A 22615-nucleotide genomic window follows, 5' to 3' on the forward strand; every position below is an offset into this window, starting at 1 on the left:
TTTACAGTTTATCCGTTTGATTGGACGTTTAAATCACATTAAAGGGATCATCACGCTCGATGCTAGTTTTATGTTTCTCCGTTTCTTCTTAATAAGCTGACACACAAATAAATGCATGAAAACATCCACACACACATTACACACATTACACACTGACCCCCGACGCAAAGTGCACACTCACTTTATTTACACACACACACACACACACACACACACACACACACACACTCTTAATCAAACCTTTTAGAGAAATGCGAGTCAAAGCCTTCAGTGTCTTTCTGACCCGTCACAGCTGTAAAACATCTCAAACACACACACACACACACACACACACACACAGCTTAATCACCCTTAATGACACAGACAAACACTGACAGCCTCACTGTATATTCAATTATCCCTGATTACCCCTGATCTTCACACACACACACACACACTTCCTTTGACCCTCTATCAAACTCTCACACAGGCGTCACCTTGCCCCTCCTGCATCCCACCCCCGGTGTTTCCATGACGATCTCATGCATTTTCACATGCAGCCCCCATGATGCTGCAGCGAGGAAGGACATTTCCTGCCTTAAAAAAAGAGATAAAGAAAAAAATCAGAAATCGTCTTCAATTCCGTTTCTTCATCACGGATTCGAGCCGGTGCTTTTCATCTCCGGCTCTCTTTTTCCCCCTTCTGCTTTTCATCAGCGAGGAAATCACAAGAGTCTGCTCCAAAAGAGGAGGCAATAAAAAAAAAAAGGAAAAACTAAACTGTAAACCACACAGAACAAGACAGAGAAAGAGCGAGCGAGCGAGAGAGAGAGGAAAAAGTCAGAATGACTTTTGGGGCATTTTTTGGGGGACCATTGAGCCTTTCTGCGCTCGCTCCTCTGAGGCTCTCGGGATTTTAAATGGATGCTTTCTGACACAGAGCGAGCAGATGGAGTGAGAACTACAGAACAAACAGACAGGAAGGAGAACAAGAGGGACAGTTGGAGAGAGAGAGGATGGGAAGAAGGGCTGCACACAAAGCAAAGAATGGCTGAATTCTCGTTCGCCCTTTTCACCTTGAAAGCTCATCTATGCTGCTTTTTTAATCCTGCAGAGAAACACACACTCAAACTTGACAAAATGCAAACATGAGCTTCAAATAAACACACAGTGATAAACACACAGCACTCCACACACTCATTAAATCCCTTTCTCACTCTGTGCCCCCTGCAGAGGTCGTGAACTTCACGAGGTTCCCCCCCGACTTCCTACTCCCGCTCTTCATCCGTTAGCATCCAGCTGCTGCTCACCATAAAAGACTCACACACACACACACACACACACACACACACACACACACACACTCACTCACTCACACTCTGCAGGTCGTTCCACCTAAAATGTGAACGCACACAAATTACAGCCTGTACTTGCACACTTGATGAACGAGAGTCTGAACATACAGCGGAGCACAGCGACCTCGGAGGGAATAAACTGCAGCTGAGTTTTTACTGAGTGCAGATTAAATGTGCTGTTGTAAAACGCAGCAATAAAAATGGAGCCAACCAAATGGAGGCCGGGTATTGATTTTGAGTTCATGCATATCCACAAACAACATCCAGACGAGCTGAGGAGCTGATATGAAACGTGTGTAGTGTATAAACTCAGACTGTTAGCGGTTACAGTTGGAGCCGTTTAGCGATTGGCCGACGATCGCCGTAAACACGCGACATCTGCGCCGTTTTTTTTTTTGTTTTTTTTTTTGACGTGATCATGTTTGAATTCATCTTAAACACATTTTAAGATGTGTTCCAGAAGTCCGTAAGACGTCTGTTACGATATCGTGATACGCCGATGACATCGTTACGTTAGCTTGGTTTCTTTTTTGTACACCTTTCAAATATACCTAAAATAAAAGTTTTTGCATGTTTTTATTTATTTTTCTTTCTTTGTGTATGTTTTACTGTTTTTACTTTTTGCATTTGTAATGCACATTATAACTAATTATTTTAAAAGTGCTTTATAAATAAAGACTAACTTACTTACTAAATAAATAAACAACGTCAGTGTTTGATTTAGTGAAAAGTGGAAAAAATAAAGTCTGAATTCTTGGATTTTTTTTTAAGTAATCAAATGAAGTTTTCTTGTCAGGTGACATGAAGGTTCAGTTTATATATTATATATATATATATTATATTTGAAGACACTCTGAGCTTACGCATGCACCGGCGTCTCGTTGAGGGGTTAATCCAGGACTCAATCAGAGCAGTGTTGAGTCGACTTCTTTGTGCCGTCACATTCGGGAGAATTTGTGAAATTTCCAAAACAGTCACGGCCGACGGAGGTTTTTCAAAAGGCCGACTTGCAGCAGGCGATCACAGTTTTCTTTCTTCGAGGGTAAACGCTCTCGAACCAGACAGCAGGAGTGATCTAAGGTCCAATTATCATCCAAGGTTTCGCTTCAATGTTTAAAAAAAAAACAACAAAAAAACAGCCTTCTCCTCGAGCTTTCTTTCGCCTGCTCGGTTTCTAAACTCGTCGTTGGTTCCTTGTGTTGGAACTGTTTGAGACATTTGAGCCTTCGCACCTAATTTGAAGTTCATACATGTGGGTGTTACAATCGAAACACTTGAAAAAGCGTTTCAGATGCGCCGCTTTCATCCGACAACAGAGCCTTGCACGCTCAGGCTCTTCTGAGCCCACACACACTTTTCCACCGTGGAATGGATCTGAGGATTTTTTCCGCCCTCCTCCTGCACGATGACACGGGGCTGTCTGACAACCTGCAGCAGTGGATAATTATGTTCGTCTTGGCAAAAGGTGTTTCATGTGAAGAGAGTGCTTTGACCTTAAAGGAGGGTTGGAGAGGACGGGATCACAGGTTGTCTCGCACCGCCGTCTGCAAGCTTCTACAATTAGCCTTTGACTCTCAGTGCAGGTACACGTCTGCAGTCGAACACGCCATGCATTTAGTCAGTCTGATCTAATCAAACCCAGATTGCTACTTTCAAAATGAGCACTTACTACCCACTGGGCCTGCAGGGTGGCCTGTGATTGCACAGACAAGCCCATAACATAAAGATTGTAGGTTTGATTCCACATGTCTGCCTGAGGACTTTTGTTGTTCTGCAAGTACGAGCCAACTTCTCTTTGTTACAGTTTTTTTTTTTTTTTAAAGGTTCTGCCTGATTACAAGATGAACCCCAGCTTGTAAACAAAAGGACCCTCCATCCAGCTTGTTTACCGTTTCAGGAAGCCGGCATGCAGCCAGGTTAGAGAATTACCGGAATCCAGAGAGTTTTTTTGAATGTGGAGAATCAGTAAACATAAGTTCCGGCTAAAATTCCCGCTGGGATCAATCCGTCTGCAGAGCTGAGAATCCGCTCAGCGTCATCAATCAAAAGCAGTGTTTTTATATCCACTAAAGTGCTCCGTCTTTGTTGCGTCCTGCAGCTGGAAGAACATCATGTTCTTGGCTCAGACATGTTGACATGCTTTTCTTTCTGGAGACATGTGACACCTGGAACACTGAAGGATTCGATGTCCCATCCTTTAAATAATCAATCCAATCTGATTGTTTGGTTGGATTTTTTTGGATCAATCTTAGCGTCAGCTCGTGCTCCTCTCAGACTTCAAACCGCGCTGACGCTCCGGCTGTAAATCATTCGAACGACGCCAACTCCAAACTGAGATGATGATTCATTATTTCGGTTCTCCTCGCTGTTCGCTTCAAACTTTGGACCCACAGAGATGATAAAAAATGGCCTCCGCCAGCCAGCCGTGTCCACATAAAGAAGCATTTAATGCAAATATGCTCGATCCATCATCCAACTGTGGTGCTCGCTCACACACACACACACACACACACACACACACACACACACACACACACACGTATGCAGAGCCGTCAACTTGAGAGGGTTCAGCAGTTTAATGAACATTATTGATGGCGCGGCTACAGAACTGCTGGCGTAATTAGTGTGATGTCTCACACCTACATGTCTGTGGCTTCATTAATTCAGTGCAGATCTGAGCTAATATGCATGGACACACACACACTAACACACACACTAACACACACACACACACACAAAGAGAAGTGTATGTGCACAAGCATATTTATGTTTCATAATCGCAAACTCCTGTAAATGCTCTCTTTTCTGTGCAGCCCGTCTGTGCTGCGTTATCCACTGAATTTACATGACTGCTTCTGTGTGTGTGTGTGTGTGTGTGTGTGTGTGTGTGTGTGTTGTGCACTGTCAAATATATTCTCAGTCCGATTCTGCTTGGCTGAATGCAGGGAGCTGATTGGATCCAGACCTTGGCTGTTGATACTGATCAACAAAACCAGCTGAGGGAAAAACAGCCATCAGCCTCCCTTTCTCTCCCCCTCTATCTCTCTTTACTTCTCTCGCCCACTTACAGTCAATCCATCTCCCCCACCCACCCACCCAGCTCCCTCCCTCCCTCCTAAATGGGTCGGTCTGCGGTCGGGTGACTCATTTCTGAGCAAATCTGGGATGGAAGAGTGAAAGACAAGGGGGGGGGGACTTTGAGGGGCTAAAGTGGCCCAAGAGAGAAAGAAAAAAAAAAAAAGAAGAAGAAGATTGGGGTAAATGAATATGTGCGTGCGTGCCTTCGCTCACTTCAGATGGATCGCTTCCATCCTTTCAAAGCAGCCTGAAAGAGAGCGAGAGGAGAGAGAGGCAGCGAGGGAGAAAAACAGCAAACAAAGTGCAGACGGGATTAAGGCCGCTCGCTCCTCTTTTTTTTTCTTCTTTGGGGTCCTTTATCCACCTCTCTCCCTGCTCTCCTCCTCCTCCTCCTCCTCCTCCCCCTCCTCCTCCTCCTCCTCCTCCTCCTCCTCCGTGTGCCTGCTCATGAATCTGATCAGGAGAATCAAGATGGAAATCAAACATCGAGACAGCAACGATGCCCCACCCAAATCCAGATGAACTACGTGTTTATTTCACGTTTTCTTGCGAGAGCTACGTTCAGTAATGACGGTCTTTAAAACGTCCGGGGGGGGGGGGGGGTCAGTCGGAGTAAAAGGGTAACGCTGCAGTTTGTTCAGTTAATGGACGACAGAGACAACATGTAGTGATCAGAGGCCGTGTACTCACACACCGCCTTCTACACACACTAACCCGGCTGTTAGCCTGCCGCTAGCTACACACTGAAAAACGGCTCATGTGATGTACTTCCTGTCTGAGCTACGTTAGATAAGCTAGCAACAAGCTAGCCTGAGCGCCGGTCCGTAAACAGTCTATCATTTATTATTAAGCTCCATAGTCATTAGTGTTAGCATGTGGCTGCCTCTGATTGGCTAGCTGGCGAGTACTGCTATCGGATAGAGCCGCAATGCATTGTGGGGCGGATTAGTATGTGCTCCTGTTTCAAACTTTAAATTGTGTTTGAGCTTGTGTACGCCCGGGCGTTTCTTAAATACTCAAAATGACTGAAATATTTTGAAGTTGTGATTTCAAAATCCAAACTCAACGGGACGTTTTTTCTTTCAAAAACAACCTCTGACCTCCGTATCCAACGCCATCATCTCAGTTATCTAAATCTCTCTAATCAGTTTGATTCACTGACCCCAAAAAAAAAGGATGAAAACACTGACGGCTGAAGATCGTTGAGCATTTAGCTGCCACCAGCTTCGCCTTTGGATTCTCTCCCGCCTCCTCTTCCTCCCCTCACGTGCTGAAAGGTAAAGCTGTCTGACCTCTCTCTCTCAAACTTGAATTTCCCTCGGGATCAATAAAGTATCTATCTATCTATCTATCAAACATGCATCCTTACATCCTGCCTCCTCTCCTCACCTCCTCACTCTGCATTGATCAGTCTGCACTGGATTAGCTGCACATGGTGATAGCAGTCTGACCCCGGTCGGCCCTCGACGAGCCCTTCTGGCTAATTGAAAGACAGAGCAATGGTCTGCAGGATGAGAGACCAGACTCTGGCTGGCCCATTATTACACACACACACACACACACACACACGAATGCATGGACACAAATAAACAAAGCGGCACACAAACAGAGCACGAGCGGTAGTTTATTGAGGTTGAGGATGAGTCAGGCCAGAGGGGAAAAGCTCGCAGCTGAAAAAGCTGGAAGAAATGAGAAATGTGACTTAGCCTTCGACACAAAGTGGATGTTTTCTTTTTGTGTTCGTCTCCGTAGAGTTCAAGGCCGTCTGTGTCAGCACGCATACACTGGATCTGCCTTTGTAAGGGCTTTTGTTTCGCTATGTTTTTCGTACCTGTCTGCGTGCGGGTGTGAAGCGTATGGAAAAGAAAGAAGGGGGGGGGGGGGGGGGGGGAGCGGCAGCAGGAGCACAGAGGTAATCAAGCAGCGCTCCCTCGCCGAGCTCCAGGTGGAGGTAACGCAGCTACCATCTGACCCCGTGTGTGCACTGAACAATGACTCAGCGCACGGGTGACGGGGCCGAGGTGCGCACAACAAATACATCTGTATGCAGAAGCAAATATGAGCTGCAGACAAATCCAGCATAGCATACTAACTCTGTCATGTGGCGCTGAGATCGTTCGAATGCTTCTGCTGCTCGATGACTCCCTCCAGTGATCGTGACAACATGTTGAATAAAGAACCAAACGTGGACTTTACTTTCTTTGTTTTCACACTTAATGAAGGATCTAAAAAACATCTCCGTGGGTTTAGTGTGGGCGCCGATCACAGTTTTTAATTTTAAATCTTTGGAAGTCAAATTTAAATGGACTTATTTTTTTTATTTCTTTTCTCGTCTCCTGACAACTCAAAGCTCTTTTACACTTCAGGTCACATCCCCACATTCACACACTGATGGTCGAGGCTGCTGTGAGTAACTAATCACTTTCAAATGCCGCCGACGAAGCAGCGGGAGACATTCATGGTTAAGCGTATGTCCCAGTACACTTCGGACGTGTTGCTGCAGGAGCTGGAGATCGAACCACCGACCTTCCGGGTCAGAGATGACCAACTGAGCCACAGGTTGTTGTTGTTTTTTTAACTAAAGGTTTTATGAGGAACAGTGTTTTTACAGCTACATTAAACGACTGTCAGCGTGCCTGGTTCAAGAAGCTAGCTAAAAACTAGCAACACGGAAGCTAAGACATGTAGCACTGTTTGTAGGATCGTAAACAAACGTGAAAAAGTCACATCCAAAAATGCTTGAGACACATTCGCCTTCGTTTTCTACATCGAGCTTTTCATGACATGTCAGTCGGGGAGATTAGCTTTATAACATCGCTATAGCTAACGTTACGGAGCTGTCCATACATAGCTCAGGGTGACACATCCCAGTTTGACTGTTTTTAGGAACCTCGTCCTGGACCGCATCAGATACTGAATCAATAAAATATGAACTGTTCTAGTTCAGAGCAGGCTCTGTCCCCCGTTTGTGGGACAAATGTGTATTTGTGCATGCATGTAAAATGCATGATGGCTCTTTGTACATATGTGCCACTTAATAAGAGCACAGATGTATCCGCAGAGCGCACATATGTACTGTACAGAGTGGATGTAATGTGAAGCATATATACGCTTTCTGTACACGTGCGTTGAACTGTTCCATGTAATTCTGCCCAGAGCCAAACAGCTGAAGAAGTTTGTTCTTGGATGGCAAAAAAAATAAAAAAATACCACAACTTGTGAGAAGACAGCAGCGAGGAGCTGGAGAGAAGCCCAGAGGAGGCAGGAAGCGAACATGAAGGGTCTATATGTACGTCTGTGCATTCATGGCTCCACCACACGTCGTGTCTCCCTGATTGAAACCAGCAGCGCCTCGGCTCGGCTTCAACAGTGATCTCACCCTTCTTCTTTTTGTTAAAGTTTTGAAATCACTGCACACGGGCCCCACAACGTTAAATATTTACGCAAAGAACGCCAAGAAAACAAGAACCCCCTGTTTAAAATATTTAGACGATACACCACGCCAACACCGACTCCTCCTGCTGATTATCAGGACTGAAACAAGTTATGACAAGATGGACGCTTTAAAGGAAAGGGTGGTTCTGATGGATGAGGATTTCATTATTCACAAACTGGTGAAGTTGAGTTTTAAATTGGACACTCGGGGGGGGGAGACTTTTCTCACTTCTTGACGTCATAGTGGCAAAAAGAAAAAACAAATTATAAATAATTTACAGCTCATCGACCGATTACAAATAATATTAAGGCTTTCGTTCAGCACATCGTGTTCCTAACAAAGACCTCCAAAGACTTCACCCAGGGCTCAGATTGAACTACTGTCATGCCAAGAAGCATTTCATCAATATCTCTCTGAGCTCCACTCAAATAAAATCTCTAACCAGCAGGAAGATCAAGTCTACCAAAAACACACTTTTCAGAGGAAATGTGGATCCTCCTTCAAGACTCGAAACCTCCGAGTGGTTCACATTTTATTCTCTCACTTTCTTTGACCTTTGACCTTTGTCTCGTCTTGGCCGAAGACATCTCAGACTGTTCGTTAAATGTCTTCACTTGTCTGTCGTCTTTCCTCCAGGGACGCTGGACGTTTCCGTTGGGGGGGGGGGGGGGGGGGGGGGGCTGAGAGAAGTATTTCTATTGGACGACGTCGTAGCACATTTTTATTAATGACTTGTAATATTGAGTGCAAAACATCCTGAACCTTTTACTGCTGAGCTCAGAACATTTCAACACGGAGTGAACGTTCAGACGGGGCTCAAGTATGGACCCTCCGTTATCTTTAAACACATTTATGACCTGATAAGGGAGGAGAGAGGCTTTTGAACAAGCGGGAGGCACGGCGAGTAAACGCTGATCAAATGTTCACGAGAAGAAAAGAGAACTTAAAAGACAACAGGTGAGCAGCGGGGCGAGAGAACATTCAGGAAGCAAACGTCTTCAAACCCCTCCGTGTGTGTGTGTGTCACTGTGTACGATGACAACAAAGTCCACACACACACACACACCCCGTAGTTTAAATGTTGTTGAAGCTGCTGCTTTGAACCGTCTCTGATCGGAGTCCCTCCTGCTGAGACTTCTGATGTCTTTCTTCAGTTCTGTTTTATCGACTTCCTGATATCGTAAAAGAAGAGCCATCGCTCCGCAGTGTCAGAGTTAAAAACATTGATTGATGGGCATGAATAAAGATCCAGCACACTTTCATTCAGAGCACTTTTATGGTGCGTCTCGTAAAAAAATGAAATAAATTTAACTGAGAGATTAAAACGTTTGTTTTAATTTCAGCTGGTGAATCTCTCTGAGTGTTTCAGAGAATCCTTGACAAAAAGCACGGCCACCTGAAAAACCTGGAAAAAAAGATGACTCATCGTTTTCTTCCGTTTCGTTTCGCTTCTTCTCCGTTGAATTCTTCACCTCAGCCGTCTTGAAGGACAGACATTTTCAAAAAAAAGTGAGGAAAGCCATCTGAGAATTTAACACAGACGTCTGGCTCCCCGCCCAGGAAATAATCTCACGACGAGACTCGGAAGAGCGGAGCCAGAACCCTCCCCTTCTTCTCAGCTCTCACCTCTTGAACCTCATTTTTGTTCATTTTCCCTTCATCGAAGGCGTAATCCCCTCGGCTAATTCTGCTAATTGTTCCTGAACTACACACAGACACTTTCCCAAAATTTCAGCCTCGATGCTCCACGGGTGTGTTTTCTATTTCAGGATCATTACAGGCCTAATCCTAATAATCCCTCATGTAAAAGCATGTGCTTCCTCCACTCTTATCTGATTTCTTATTATAGCTGGACTCAAATGATGCAATTCTTTGCAGGATTACATCTCCTGGATTACATACTTGATTTTGACGTGCAGCTGGGAACATTTTTGCAACCCAGAAAACTTCGTTGATGACATGAACCCAGAGTCGGCTCGTCAGATTTATAAAATAGGACTTTTTGCTGAGTCACACTTGGAACAACCACCAGCGAGCAGCAGCAGCACCCCCGGGGCGAAAACTTCCAAAGATCAATAAAAGCCAAATATTCACGGCAGAGAACCTGACGAGGACCAAACAACCCGACTGCGTCCGCTTCCTGCCGCCGAGCGAACGCGACCTCGAGCTCGCCGGAGTGTTTTTCCAATCCAGTATTTTCAGAGATGTTTTTTTTTTTTTTTGTATCACGCTGTCATCGTGATGTTAAAACAATGGACAATAATCAACGAACCGCTTGATTGTCTGACATATTTTACCCATGATGCAGCTCAGCGAGAGATCAGGTGATTGTTTCCACCGCTGTTAAATTAATATAGAAACCACATCCTTCACACGGAGCCCCACAGGACACTCTCTTTAAGATCCAGAAACACGGCGTAATGGGAATGTTTCGTACGGAAATGTTTCCCTCTCGGAGCGCCGGCGGCGGTAATCTGTTGACTGTTGGTCAACCTGCTGCGAGACAGATAGAGAAGCAGGCTGAAGTTACGGCTCCCGGGGAAACGTCGATATAGAGGCGAGATATGAACCTCCCCCCCCACCTCAAATCTCTCGACGTGGAAAGCTTCACACACTTCCTCCCCATATAAACAAGTGTGTGTATTCCCTGCAGGTGTGTGTGTGTGTGATAAGCTGCAGCCTGGAGGCTCTCTCTCCTCAGCTCTTATCTCGCTGACAGACGTTACCGCCGCACGGCCGTGGCCCCCGAACAGTCCCACCGAGGGGGGGGGGGGAACAACGCTGCTTTTTTCCTCTCATTTCTAGAAGTTTCTATCAGATTTCCGCAGCTTTGTTTGGGATTGTCAGAGAGAAGTAATTTTTCTGAACACAGGACGAGCTCCCTCGAAGGTTCCCGCTTTTCATTTTCCGGGGGATAAACTTCCTAAACCACCTCGCCGTGGAGAAGAATCTCATCAGGATGAGTCATGCGTCTTGCCGCGGTTTCTGTTCACCCGAGCTGACAGAATAACGGATGGGAGATCAGCGGGGATGTGAAGACAGAGAGGCGATAATTAAAGAGGATTTCAGCACAATGGAGACGACTTCAGTGATCATTCAAACTATTTAACTCTCAACGGCTCAACTTCATCTTTTTCCACACATCGACTCTATTTACTCTTTTCTTCCCATCTCTTTGTTTTGCCTCCAAGCTCCTTAATCTTAGATACGGTGAGAGTGATGTCGGAGTGAAGGCAGTGAAAACACGACGTGATACTGAAGTCCGTGTAAACAGACATGTTTGCAGCCTCTTTATTGTTAAAAACCGCGTCGGCACACGAGGTCTCTAGGTTTCACTTTATTCAATGTGTGTGCTTCCACTGGCTCCGCCACGCCACGCCACGCCACGCCGCGCCGCGCCGCGCCTCAGCTCCGGCAGTCCGGGGCCCTCCGGAGGAGCAAAGCTTCGAAACATTATCATTAACATTATCCGATTTATTTATTTTCCGTTTCGCAGGTTCTGAGGAATATCAGGTGGGCGTTCGGGGTGAGGAGGGTTTGAATCCATCTGGATTTTTATTAAGCCTGAGAGTCACGCAGGAATACGCAGAGATTCGGGGGCGTGGCTAAGTCGCCTCCTTCTAAATTGATGAAAAACATTGTGGCGTTAGCATAACATGAAGACGTTTAAAGTTGTCTCTTCGTACGTCACAGAGTCGGCGCCACACGACGCAGCCTATGATGTGTTCAAATCCACGAACGCCGACATGAAGCGTGGCGCGGCGCAGCACAGCTTTGACAGCATGGTTTGTTTTTCGCCGTTTTTGAAGGCGAGCGAGTCCACTTACAGCCAAGCTGCTTTGATAAATCACAGCGAGCGAAGACAACAGATTCATAAACTTACAACAAAGAAAGCACAAGGCTTCCACAGTTTGCCAAATTATTCCTATGAACCATTATTACACCGCTAATTGATCCTGTGAGAAAATCCCCCTGCAGAATAAATAAACCAAACTATCCACTCGTAGAAAAGCAGCAGCGTTCGCCCTCTCCGTGGAGTCGACTTCTTTTGCTAATAAAGGTTTTTTTTTTTTTTTTTGTTCTAAGCTAAGCATCTGCTGTGTTGTATTTTTGGCAGCAGTTTGAGAGGAAATCCATCAAATAGAGCCAAGAAAAAACTCAAACGTCCAAACCAACAGGATGTTCAGCGAAAAGTGCGTGTTGCTCTATTTTTAAGCATTTGGGTCAATCAGATGCTGCGTTTCTGCGGCCTGGGGGGTCCGAACGAGAGGGAGCTAAATCAGATCAATCAAGACTCAGAGGTTAGATGGGATCGGACTGCTGGTCTAAACACGAGGTCATTTCCTGTCTGCACTGCATGCAGGACTCCCAAAGAGCTGCTTTATTTAAAAACATCCAAATCAATGAGATCTGGAGGAGTGCATCATGTGGTGTATTAAACATGATGGTGAACATGTTTACACAGAGCTCAGCTGTGATTGGAGGATTTTTCAGGTTGAATATTTGTCTTTTTAGAACAATGAGATCGTCTAACGTGTGTCTGCACACCGTGTGTGTGTGTTGTATTAAGGCGTACAGACGTTACACAGGTTTATGTCCAAGAGAGTCAGAGTTTAAATCCAGAGCTGCTCGGATCAATGTGTGTGTGTGTGTGTGTGTGTCTCTACTGTGGACTGCTATCTCGTATGCTGCAGGCAATCCAGGAAATACTTCTCCACCGGTCCCCTTAGATGTGACTCTGTTTACGAGAGAGAGTGTGTGTGTGTGTGTGTGTGTGTGTGTGTGTGTGTGTGTGTGTGTTCGAGTAGCAACAACAGCCCCCGGCCCTGTGCCAGCTGGACTCCCCATGAAAGGACGAGATGTATGGGGGGGGTTGGAGGACGGAGTGATGGAGGACGGACGGGTCACAGCCTCCTGCCGGTCCGCTCTTTCAAAGTGGACCAGAAGTCGTCAGAGTTTTTAGAGGACTTTCTCCTCCTGCTGATCGCCCCGCTCGTCCCTCTCCACCGCTCTGTGCCGTCTCCACCCCCAAACTCTCCCTTTTACCTCACTTTTCTGCCTCACTGCAATCTCGGCTTTTTTTTTTTCTTCTGCTGCCCATCCCACCTCACATCCCCAACCATCCTCTGCTCCAATCAGCCAATCGTCTTCTGCCAACATCCCTCTCTCTCTCTCTCTCTCTCTCTCTCTATCTGGGAAGATCCAGCTGGCAACTGTGACAACTAAGCAAGCCATGCATATCTGGCATCATGTGCATCACAACGGATTGGATTTGAGTGTGTGATGGTTGAGAGGGAGAGGTACACATTTCTCTCCCATCATCTAAAAATGAAACGTAAAGCTCCGCGGGTGTATTTTTCTTTTCTGTTTTGCGGTCTCTGTGAGAACTTGTCAGCTGATATGGAGGCAGCTGGAGATGAAGGATCGTTTCCTCAAGGGGTCATTAAAGGTCATCACGTCGTAGCACGTTGTGTTTAGTCGTTATGTCTCAGGATTGCATAAATAATAAATGAATCCATCTCAGCTGGCGTGTAATAAATGACCTTCTCTTCCTGTAGCCACTTCCTGTAGCCGTCATGGTGACAGTTAAACACACACGCCGCGTGCTAACTGTTTGCTAACAACGGGCTCGTCAGCAGGACGAGCTCAGCTCCCACTCCTCCGACCTCGTCCATGAGGCAGGAGCGTAACCAACCAGGGAACGTTAGCTTCATGCTTCCAGATCTGAAGATTAGACTTTGGATGTGTTTGCATTGCATGGTTATATGTTGCAGCTGTTAGCTCCATGCAGACAGACAGTTTCCATGTAAATAGATAAATCTTTTGAACTGTTAAGTCAGCAGATCTCTCGCTCGCCCCTCTCCCCCCCCCCCCGCTCTTCGTTGTGTCCTCAGATGAGGCTGACGGGGGGCGGCGGGGGACGGCGGTAAAGCCAGACAGCTCTGTGCTTTCATCTTCCATTTAGCAGAACAGAAAGAAGCCGTTGACGCTTCCCAGCAGGAAAATTAGAGGGCTGTGTCGGGGCCCGAGCGGTATTCACTGTTACATTATTGAGAGGCGGGGCCTCCAGCGCCCGACAGCTAAGAGCTCACGCAGCGTTACAGGAGAGTGAGACGTCTGCCGAACAAAAGCAGGATCCCTCGCATTCAGAGACATGTTGGTTTGACTGGACCGAGGAAGAGGAGGATGAAGAGGAGAAGGCCAGCTGGACTTGCTTCAGCATGATTTAACTGTGCTCTACCTCGCCATGATAATCAGCACTATGGCTGCACTATCACAGCTGAACGTCACCCTGACCCTTTAAGTCGTCACCCCGCCGAGTCGAAGGTTCAGCTGGGGCCGACCCTCCATGCTTTCCTTCCCCTGCTGATTTTCTAAATGTATGCACAGAACAGTGAGAGCTTCTGTCTCAACAGCAGGAAAAATCACACATGCACCATGTCAGACCATGTGACCAGGAAAAGAGACGCCATTAATGACCTGTGACCTGCAGTGCAAGATATGTAACATTAGCATAGAAATGCTAGCTTAATGCTACATGCACATACTAAAGTGCATGTTGCATTTCAACTCATGCTAGTCCCGTTAGCGCCCGTCACCAGATATCAGAGCAGAGAAAACGACTCGGCCAGTAAAGAAAACGTTTCACCCGAGAAATGTTCGATTCAGGTTTTCGTGGAGTGAAGAAGGCTGCTGACTCACGCCAAGCCGCCATCACGGCCAACGACAGCAGCGGGAAACAGGAAGAGATGTTTGAAGAAAGAGCAGCAGAATCCGAGGCGGATTTGAAACTTGGTGTTTGAGGAGTTATGAAGAGTGCAGAAAAACAGTCGGACTGCCAAGGAGGTGCATCGACTTCTCCTACAGGATTTATTCACAAGGTGATGAGAGCACGGAAAACAGCTCTAAACAAACTTTCGGGTCAGCGTGTGGTTACCACGGAAGCAAAGTCACGCCGTGTCCTGGAGTGATGCATCAGCTCTATATGTACTCACATGAAGTCACAAAACAAGCTGCCGTGTTTGCTCGTTCATTCAGCAGAGCGCTCCGTCAGCCCGCCGCTCGCCAGCCGAGCTTCAACGCCACAGTCTGGCACTCGGCTTCTCAAAGTACACGTGCTGAAGTGACGGATTAAGTCACTCTGTTATTTCACACCCGGCTTGTTATTCAAGTGTAGTGGAACACAAGCAAACAGCGAGACACAAGGACACGTTTGACACGGAGGAGGATGAATCACAAAGCCCGGGCTTGATCTCAGGTACTCGAGGGAGATGAAGCGTTTTTGTCTCAAAGTATTTTCTCTTTAAATGTGAGAGATTCTACATGTGTCTGTGAAGGATTTCTGAGCGTTGAGCTTACGTGTGTGTTTGTGCGGTTAGCGTACCCTCCCCGATACTTTCAATCAATCACAATGCAGTAAGAACAGTAGCAGCTTAGCCACTTCTGAACCTCCCACACATCCGCCCCAGCTACAAAGCGTCTTTTGTTCTCAGGAGGAGACGATTCAAAATCTCCTGCTCTGATTTCCCACGGATTTTCTAAATGCAGCTTTCTCTGCGTCTTTTTGCTAAAAAGTTGTTGTTGTTGTTGTTCCTCAAAAAAAAAAAAAAAAAAGATTCATAGAAGAAGGAAGGAAAGTGTTTGGACCAGAAAAGAACACAAACATGGTGATGTGCAGTGAGGCCCTGCAGCATGTGTGTGTGTGTGTGTGTGTGTGTGTGTGTGTGTGTGTGCTCGTGACTGCAGGCGTGTGTGTTTTGTGTCGGAGGGCAGCAGAAAGAATGATGAACCCTGAACAGACGAATCACCGGACGAGCACACGTCAAAAAGTCAAGAGCCAGCAGAGAGATGGAGAGCGCATGCAAGACCGTTCAGATCTGAAAGTGAGAGAGGGAACTTAAAAGGAGACGGAGCACTCATGCTGAGGAGCCGGTCAGTTCGAGGGTTAGCAGGTGAAAAACAGAAGGAGAGAAAGGGAAGGAAGAACAAACCTGGGCAAACTGGCTCACACCAACCTGAACCGCGTGGAAGAATTTAGAAACCCTCCAACAATCTCAAGAGCGCCAGCGTCACCACGGCGGGGCCAAAGCGCTGCAACGAGGGCCCGCTCTCTGAAAACACAGCTTTCATTTACGTCCAGCGGGGCTGCACTTTCCTGGCTCGCAGCGTGGCTGGTTTAAAGGTTTCAAGAGAGCGGCTTCGATCTGAAGTCAGGAAGGTTTTAGAGTTTTTTTTTGCCCTCGTTGTCCTGCAATTTGGCCCCGCTGTGGGGAAAGGGTCGATCAGAAGGCCTCTGCAGCGCCTCGCAGAGAGCCGGCCAGCCAGCCAGGAGGAAAACCAGGAAAACAATCCCATGTGAAGATTGAGAGAGACAGCTTCCCTGCAGCTCCCAGATCAGCCCTGATCCCAGCGTGTGTGTGTGTGTGTGTGTGTGTGTGTGTGTGTGTGTGTGTGGAGAGAGGGATTTACATGCATGCATATGTGAAAGAGTATCTGCATGTTTGAGGAGGGATGTATGGCCTGTGTGTACATGCTAACGTCTATCGTTAGCTGCTAACTAGTGCAAATCTGTGTGTGTGTGTGTGTGTGTGTGCGTGTGTGTGTGTGTGTTGTTTGACAGAACTGTCATGTTTCATTTGACGGACGTCGTCATGTGTAATCTTTGTAACATGCATCTCTGCTGCACTACATGTGTGTGCTTCATGTTTACACGTGTGTGTGTGTGTGTGTGTGTGTGTGTGTGTGTGGGGGGCATTTTTTATATATATCGTAGACTGTACAAAAGAAGTGGACGTAGCCATTGACTCCTGTTTTGAAGCCTTGAGTTTTAGCGTCGTGGTCGCCATCTTGAGCTGTTACATCAAGAGGTTGAATACGTGACGCGACCTTTCTGTCCAGTTTACACGTTGCCATGGTAACACCCAAAAGCACGTCCCGCAGAAACGCTGTAACATTAAACAGTTAAGCAGCTCTACCATCAGAGGAGTCGGCCTTAAATATAACATATAGAAATATTGAAAGCAGGAGTGCGTTGGCTTCAGTTCTTCAGAGCGAAAGCTACGTCCACTTTTCTACAGCCAATCAGGTTCGCTTGGATGGACTCACCTGTGACGATGGTGGTGATCTGGTGTCTGCTCGCACCGTGCTTGTTCTTGACCTCGCAGATGAAAGTGGTGTTGACGGCGTCGTCCACCTTCCTCACGGTCAGCCTGTTTCCGTCCACCACCACCGTGTCCGGCAGAGAACCGGACGCCCTGGAGGGGAGGAGAGAAAGGACGGGGGGGGGGGGGGGGACAGAGGTTACGCCAAGATGAGGTGGAGGCAAAGAGAGAAAACGGAGAATTGGGCGAGAGAGGGAGAGAACGAAAAAGAGAGAAAAAGAGAGAAACGGCGTGTGAAGATGGAGAGGGAACAAACAATGGAAGACGAAGCGGCGAGGGGACCATCCATTTTGAAATATTAGAATAAAGAGAGACGAAAGGAAATTAAAAAGAGAAAATTGATGAAAAGAAGGAGAAGAGAATGTGTGAAGAAACACAGAGGGGAAGATGAAGAATTAAAAAAAAAGAGAGAAAGATCTGTAACTGCGATATTCAAAGAAAACATTAATGTGAGAAAAATCCCAGACATGCGAGCAGCCGCTCTGTCTCCCTGCTCAGTATTCATCACGCACGCCACACACAGCTCAGCACGCCATCTGCCCATCACGACGATGAGACGCTCAGAGCATTTGTGTTTTATCTTTATTTATTTAAGTGAGGAAGAAATGATCATTGACGAGGCGGGACCGTGCGGCACATTCTGTCGTGATCCGAGAGAGACGGACAGGCGGCGCAGACGGACGGAGCTCCACACTTACGCGGTCCAGGTGACGGTGGTGGGCTCGGGGTTGGCGCTGGCGAGGCAGAGGAGTGCAGCGTCTGAGCGGCCCACGAACCAGTTGTTGTCGTAGCCCTCGATGGACACGGAGGGGGGGTCTGAAAGACACAAAGAGAGACGACGTCGGTGAAAGATTCCTCTGTCGTTAAAAGTCTGAATAAATGAACACTTGTGTTAGAGTGGCGTTGACACTCAGCGTGGCGTTGAGAGTGAGTCCTGTCAGATGGGGCCCCATTAGGGAGGTTTCCTACTGTCGTTGCAAAACGTGCACATTTTAAGGCGAGGCGGCGGTTTAAAGCTCGTCAGTCGTTGCGGGCCCATGTCACTCCAGCTTCACATCCGGCTCCAGAAAAGCAACATGGCGGCTGGTTCATGGACCTCTAACGTTTATATAAATGCTGCTAAAAGACCAGAAAGGAGGATTTAATGTCGGCTGCGTCCGTATTTTTATCCATACAGTAATTATTATGTCTGATTGATTTGTCCTTATTGATTATTGCAATCATTTAGACCCATAGTGTGTCATCTACAACCTTTTCTGTAACAATATTCAAACTGTAACTCGTGAACCATCGGGGTCCTTTAAGCCTTACTCTTTATTAGCATGTCTCTTACAACTCCACATAACCACGTTAGATCAATAGTGATCAATAAAGGAGAAACCATGAGCTGATTTTTGGTTTCAACACAGGATATTTAAAATGTTGAACTTTCAGAGCAAATTCAACACTATCATAAAGAAGGCAGAAGGTGGTTAAAATGAAACGTTGAATGTTTTTGGATTCTGCTTTTGGATTAAAACGGAAGCAAACATTTTCTTCCAAAGTTACCTGGAATCCCGGAGCGAGCGGGTGAACGCTGCAGATAGTGTTATCTGTTTTGGACGCTGTAATCTGCGGCGTCCACCTGTCGTTAGCAGCTCGCTCTAAACTTCTCCTAACTTTGACTCATTCTGAAAGAAGAACCTTTCATTTACTTTGTTCATTTTCATTTCGAATGTCTTACTGGATGCCTTGAATTTCCCTCGGGATCAATAAAGTATCTATCTATCTGTGTTAGTCGATGGAGGAGAAACAAACCCAGTGAAATGTCGTCGGATTTTTCAGGTCAGATTGATGCAAATAATACCGAAAAACATTATTAACCTTTTGTGTTCTGGTGACCTTTGACCTGTGTAATGTGGACACAGCAGGGTGACATCAGTCACTTCCAACCTTGAACACTTGAAGTGTTAACGCGGCATAAATAAATAAACATGTTTACAGCCTGGTGCTAAACACGATATAGATCTGATTAGTTACTGACACACACACACACACACACACACACACACACACACTCCGCATACAAACATTTTCATGTGTTCTTCTTGAAGGTAGATGTTTCATAAAAGCAGACGGCGCTCCAGCTGGAGTCTGGACTCTCCCTGAGGTGGACATTTTGTCTCCGTGTTGTCACCACACGTTGAGACGCACAGTTTCACTGTTCGGTGTCAAACTGGACCTGAGACAGAACTTAAACATGGCTGGAGCGACGGGTCACCGGGTCCTGATAAGTCCTGGTTATGAGCTTGTTCTGACACACGCAGCAGCTGTGTGCAGCGTACTGTAAAATAGAGTTAGAGGATTAATGGGCGACACGGTGACGTCAGGCTTTCTTCACAAATCTTTAACTCTCTCTCTCTTTTTTTTTTTTTACCAAGCGATGGAAAAAGAGTCCAAAATGTGACGGTAAACCGTGTGTGTGTAAACTGATGTGTGTAAACTGATGTGTGTAAACTAGAGTCAAACATGTGAAATATGTGGGAAAGAAAAACTCAGAACCTTAAAAGAGCCTGAACTCACTTCTGTCAGAGTTTTATGTTAAAGGAAAAAAGTGGCAGAACAGAGAAGCTTAACTCGTTTCCCTTCACCTTTTCCAGGGAGAGAGAGAGAGATGGAGGAGTGTGTGTGTGTGTGTGTGTGTGTGTGTGTGTGTGTGAAGGCAGTGAAGCAGCAGGACATCAGGGCAAAGTGTGTGTGGTGTGATCCATGTTCCTCCTAGAGAGCGCTGACCTATAAAAGTGACGTGAGTTACACAGCAGACAGGAAACATGATCCCTCACACCATCACTCTGCTAACACACACACACACACACACACACACAGAGTGAGAAAGAGGCACAGTGTGGAAATGTTTGCGCACTGATGCCTCCATCTGTGGGATAAACAATACAGTTTGAGACCGAGGATATAATACCTGACATCACCCACAGAAAACAGGACGGCAGGGTGTGTGTGTGTGTGTGTGTGTGTGTGTGTGTGTGTGTGTGTGTGTGTGTATGTGTGTGTGTGTCCTACTTATATCAGGTCAGGTTCAATTTCAACATGTGGTGTGTGTGTTTATTCTCCAACTTATTTTCGTTTGCATCTAACATCCCTATAATTCTCTGATACACACACACACACACACACACACACACTTGTTTTTTTTTTCCCACATTTTCATCAGCTGTATGCTAAACACACTTCAATCACATGATTCCTGTTTTGAATAAACTGTTTGACTCGGTGTTGTGTGATCACATCAGGTGATCTGCAGACACACACACACACACACACACACACACACACACACACACAGATGTTTTGCTAACGTACAAACCGTCAGATTAGCCGGAGTTTGTCATGACAGCGAGTTCCTTGAGGTCAACGCACATCCACAAACTGAAAGGTCCCATATTCTTCTTTTTCTGCTTTTAGATGTTCTTTAGTGTCTTCATCTGTGTGAACACGGCTTCTCCTACCTCCTACTGTTAGCAGGGAACGCTCGGTCCTTCGCCCCTCCCCCCCCCTTGTTGAAAATGGGTTTGTGATGTCACAAACCCACTGATCCAAGCCCGTTGGCTCGTTGTGGGAAGCACAAGCTCCCCTCACTGAAGCATTCCCAATATGGTAAAAGGGGGCGGGACATATCCGAGAACAAAGCCAAACGACTGACCAATTACGAGAGAGCAGATCTTTGTGGGGGGTTCTGAGCGTTCGAAACACAGAGAGCCTGCGTGGAGCGGCACGACACGAAAACATTAGTGAACGTACTTTAATAGACACAAAAATTAGATGTATAAACCCCAGAAAGGACATAATGTGGGATCTTATTATGACTCTGGGTGCAGACAGCTTCTGCTCCTCATCGTTTGTTCAGGTGGTTTGATTGTGTGTGTGTGTGTGTGTGTGTGTGTGTGTTTGCTTTATCGGATTGTGTTTACAGTCTCGAGCTCACACATTTTCCTGAGAGGTCTATTTTGCATTCACTCTTCTAAATCTTTGACTCTCTGAACTTTGTATAAATTTCATTAGAGACCCTGAGTATATAAACCGGCAGACTCTGAAACGAAGCCGAACAAAAACAATCTGTTCCTTCTTTGCAGGAAACGCCGTGAGGTCACGCAGACGAGCCCATGCCGTCTCCTTCTCCAAATCTCTTTTAAAAACCCTCCTGCGCCCCTCTAAGATTTTGATCCTGTGTAGATTAGAAGGGAACTTAAAAGATTTGGCGAACGCACCGTGTGGATGCTAATTTGTGACTAGAAATGTGCCGTCTGTGTTTTATTTCACTCTCAGGGGCAAAAGTCTGACAAGAAAACTTTCAGACACTTTTTTCCACTGATCTTTCGTTTGTTGGTCTCAGACTCCGAAACGCCATCACCTAGCTTGTTGGAAACAGACGCGTGTGTGTGTCTGATATAAGCAGGGTTTAAACACGAACACAGATTCATTCACCTCGTGTGTCACATCGACCGTGACTTCGACATCAATGAAAGTCTCCATGATAGCGTAGCACTCCCGCCTCATCACGTGTTTCTAACTTGACGGGTTTGGCGTCTTAATGCCCGTTCAAAAACCAGCGGGTGATGCTACTGAAACTATGTTTTATACAGTCTGTGTTTAAAATGATTCAACACGTCAGTCGGCTGTTTCTGGTTTTCACTCTTAATGTTGGACTTCAGTCCGATGTATTTTAGTTGATCAGGTGACTCTAAAAACAAAAACCTGACATGTGACTCTTTTGGTTGGTTTGTTTTTTGTCGTGTGATTTCGTGTCTTCCTTACATTCGACGGACAGCTTGACGGTGTTGACCCACGGCTGCTCCTGCGTCCTCTGATCCACCATGCACATCACGTCTCTGCCGTCGTCCGCGGGCGTCGGGACCAGCCGGTACTCGCTGCGCACCGTCACCGTGCCGTCTGGACCGCGCGTGGTGCTGGTCGAGTGGTTGCCTCCGACTGAGCCCAACCACTTGATGGTGGCTGCTGGCTTGCCGTCCGCCGCCTCGCACTGGGCCACCACCACCGACTTGGAGCCGGCCTGGACGGTCACAACTTTGGCCGAGTTCTTGGGTTTGGCTGGGGGAAAAGAAAGATGGTCATGTGAGAACGAGGTCCGGACACGGTTTGAGGATTATGGGAAAGAGAGAGTCTAAAGATAAAGCTCTGTCCCTCTGTGATCATGAAGGAAACGTCTCCATCCCACATGACTCCCTCATCAATACACCTGTACAAGTTGGTTTGTGATACGCTTTACTTGGTGCTCAATAAACTCTTCTTCTTGAACTGCCAGGCTGTGATTTAGCAGATTTTACTCGTCTACGTGATTCTATGAGAAACAGAAATGGACAAAAGAACCCATCAAAGATAAATGAAGGAAACAGTTAAAAACACATTTTCTGTCTCCAGAGCGTGTCTCGCTCGTTTACTGACGATTAATTGGTTTGTGTGTTCTCGTTGGTGATTCTCTGTAAGAAAGTCGTCCTTGATTATAAAAAGCCTGACACAGACCATTAAATAACTCCCATTAACTTTTTTTTTTAATGGTTGAAACTTTTCTGTACTTAAAGTGTTCTTTAGCT

The 22615-nt window shown here is 46.4% G+C and overlaps 1 protein-coding gene across 2 annotated transcripts in view; it reads right to left on the reverse strand.

The window, feature by feature from the left end:
• The window catches only part of pvrl2l (PVR cell adhesion molecule related 2 like), a 237067-nt gene that overhangs the window by 96458 nt on the left and 117994 nt on the right, over positions 1-22615 (reverse strand). For both annotated transcript variants that reach the window (XM_079368123.1, XM_079368122.1), the window contains exons 4-6: positions 21819-22112; positions 17708-17825; positions 16954-17102 (exon numbers count right to left, since the gene is read on the reverse strand). In XM_079368123.1, coding sequence (XP_079224249.1) covers positions 16954-17102; positions 17708-17825; positions 21819-22112 — 561 coding nt within the window. The remainder of the gene's footprint in view (positions 1-16953; positions 17103-17707; positions 17826-21818; positions 22113-22615) is intronic.

This window comes from Symphodus melops (genome assembly GCF_947650265.1).
Source record: "Symphodus melops genome assembly, chromosome: 18".
In the NCBI taxonomy this organism is placed as follows: Eukaryota; Metazoa; Chordata; class Actinopteri; order Labriformes; family Labridae; genus Symphodus; species Symphodus melops.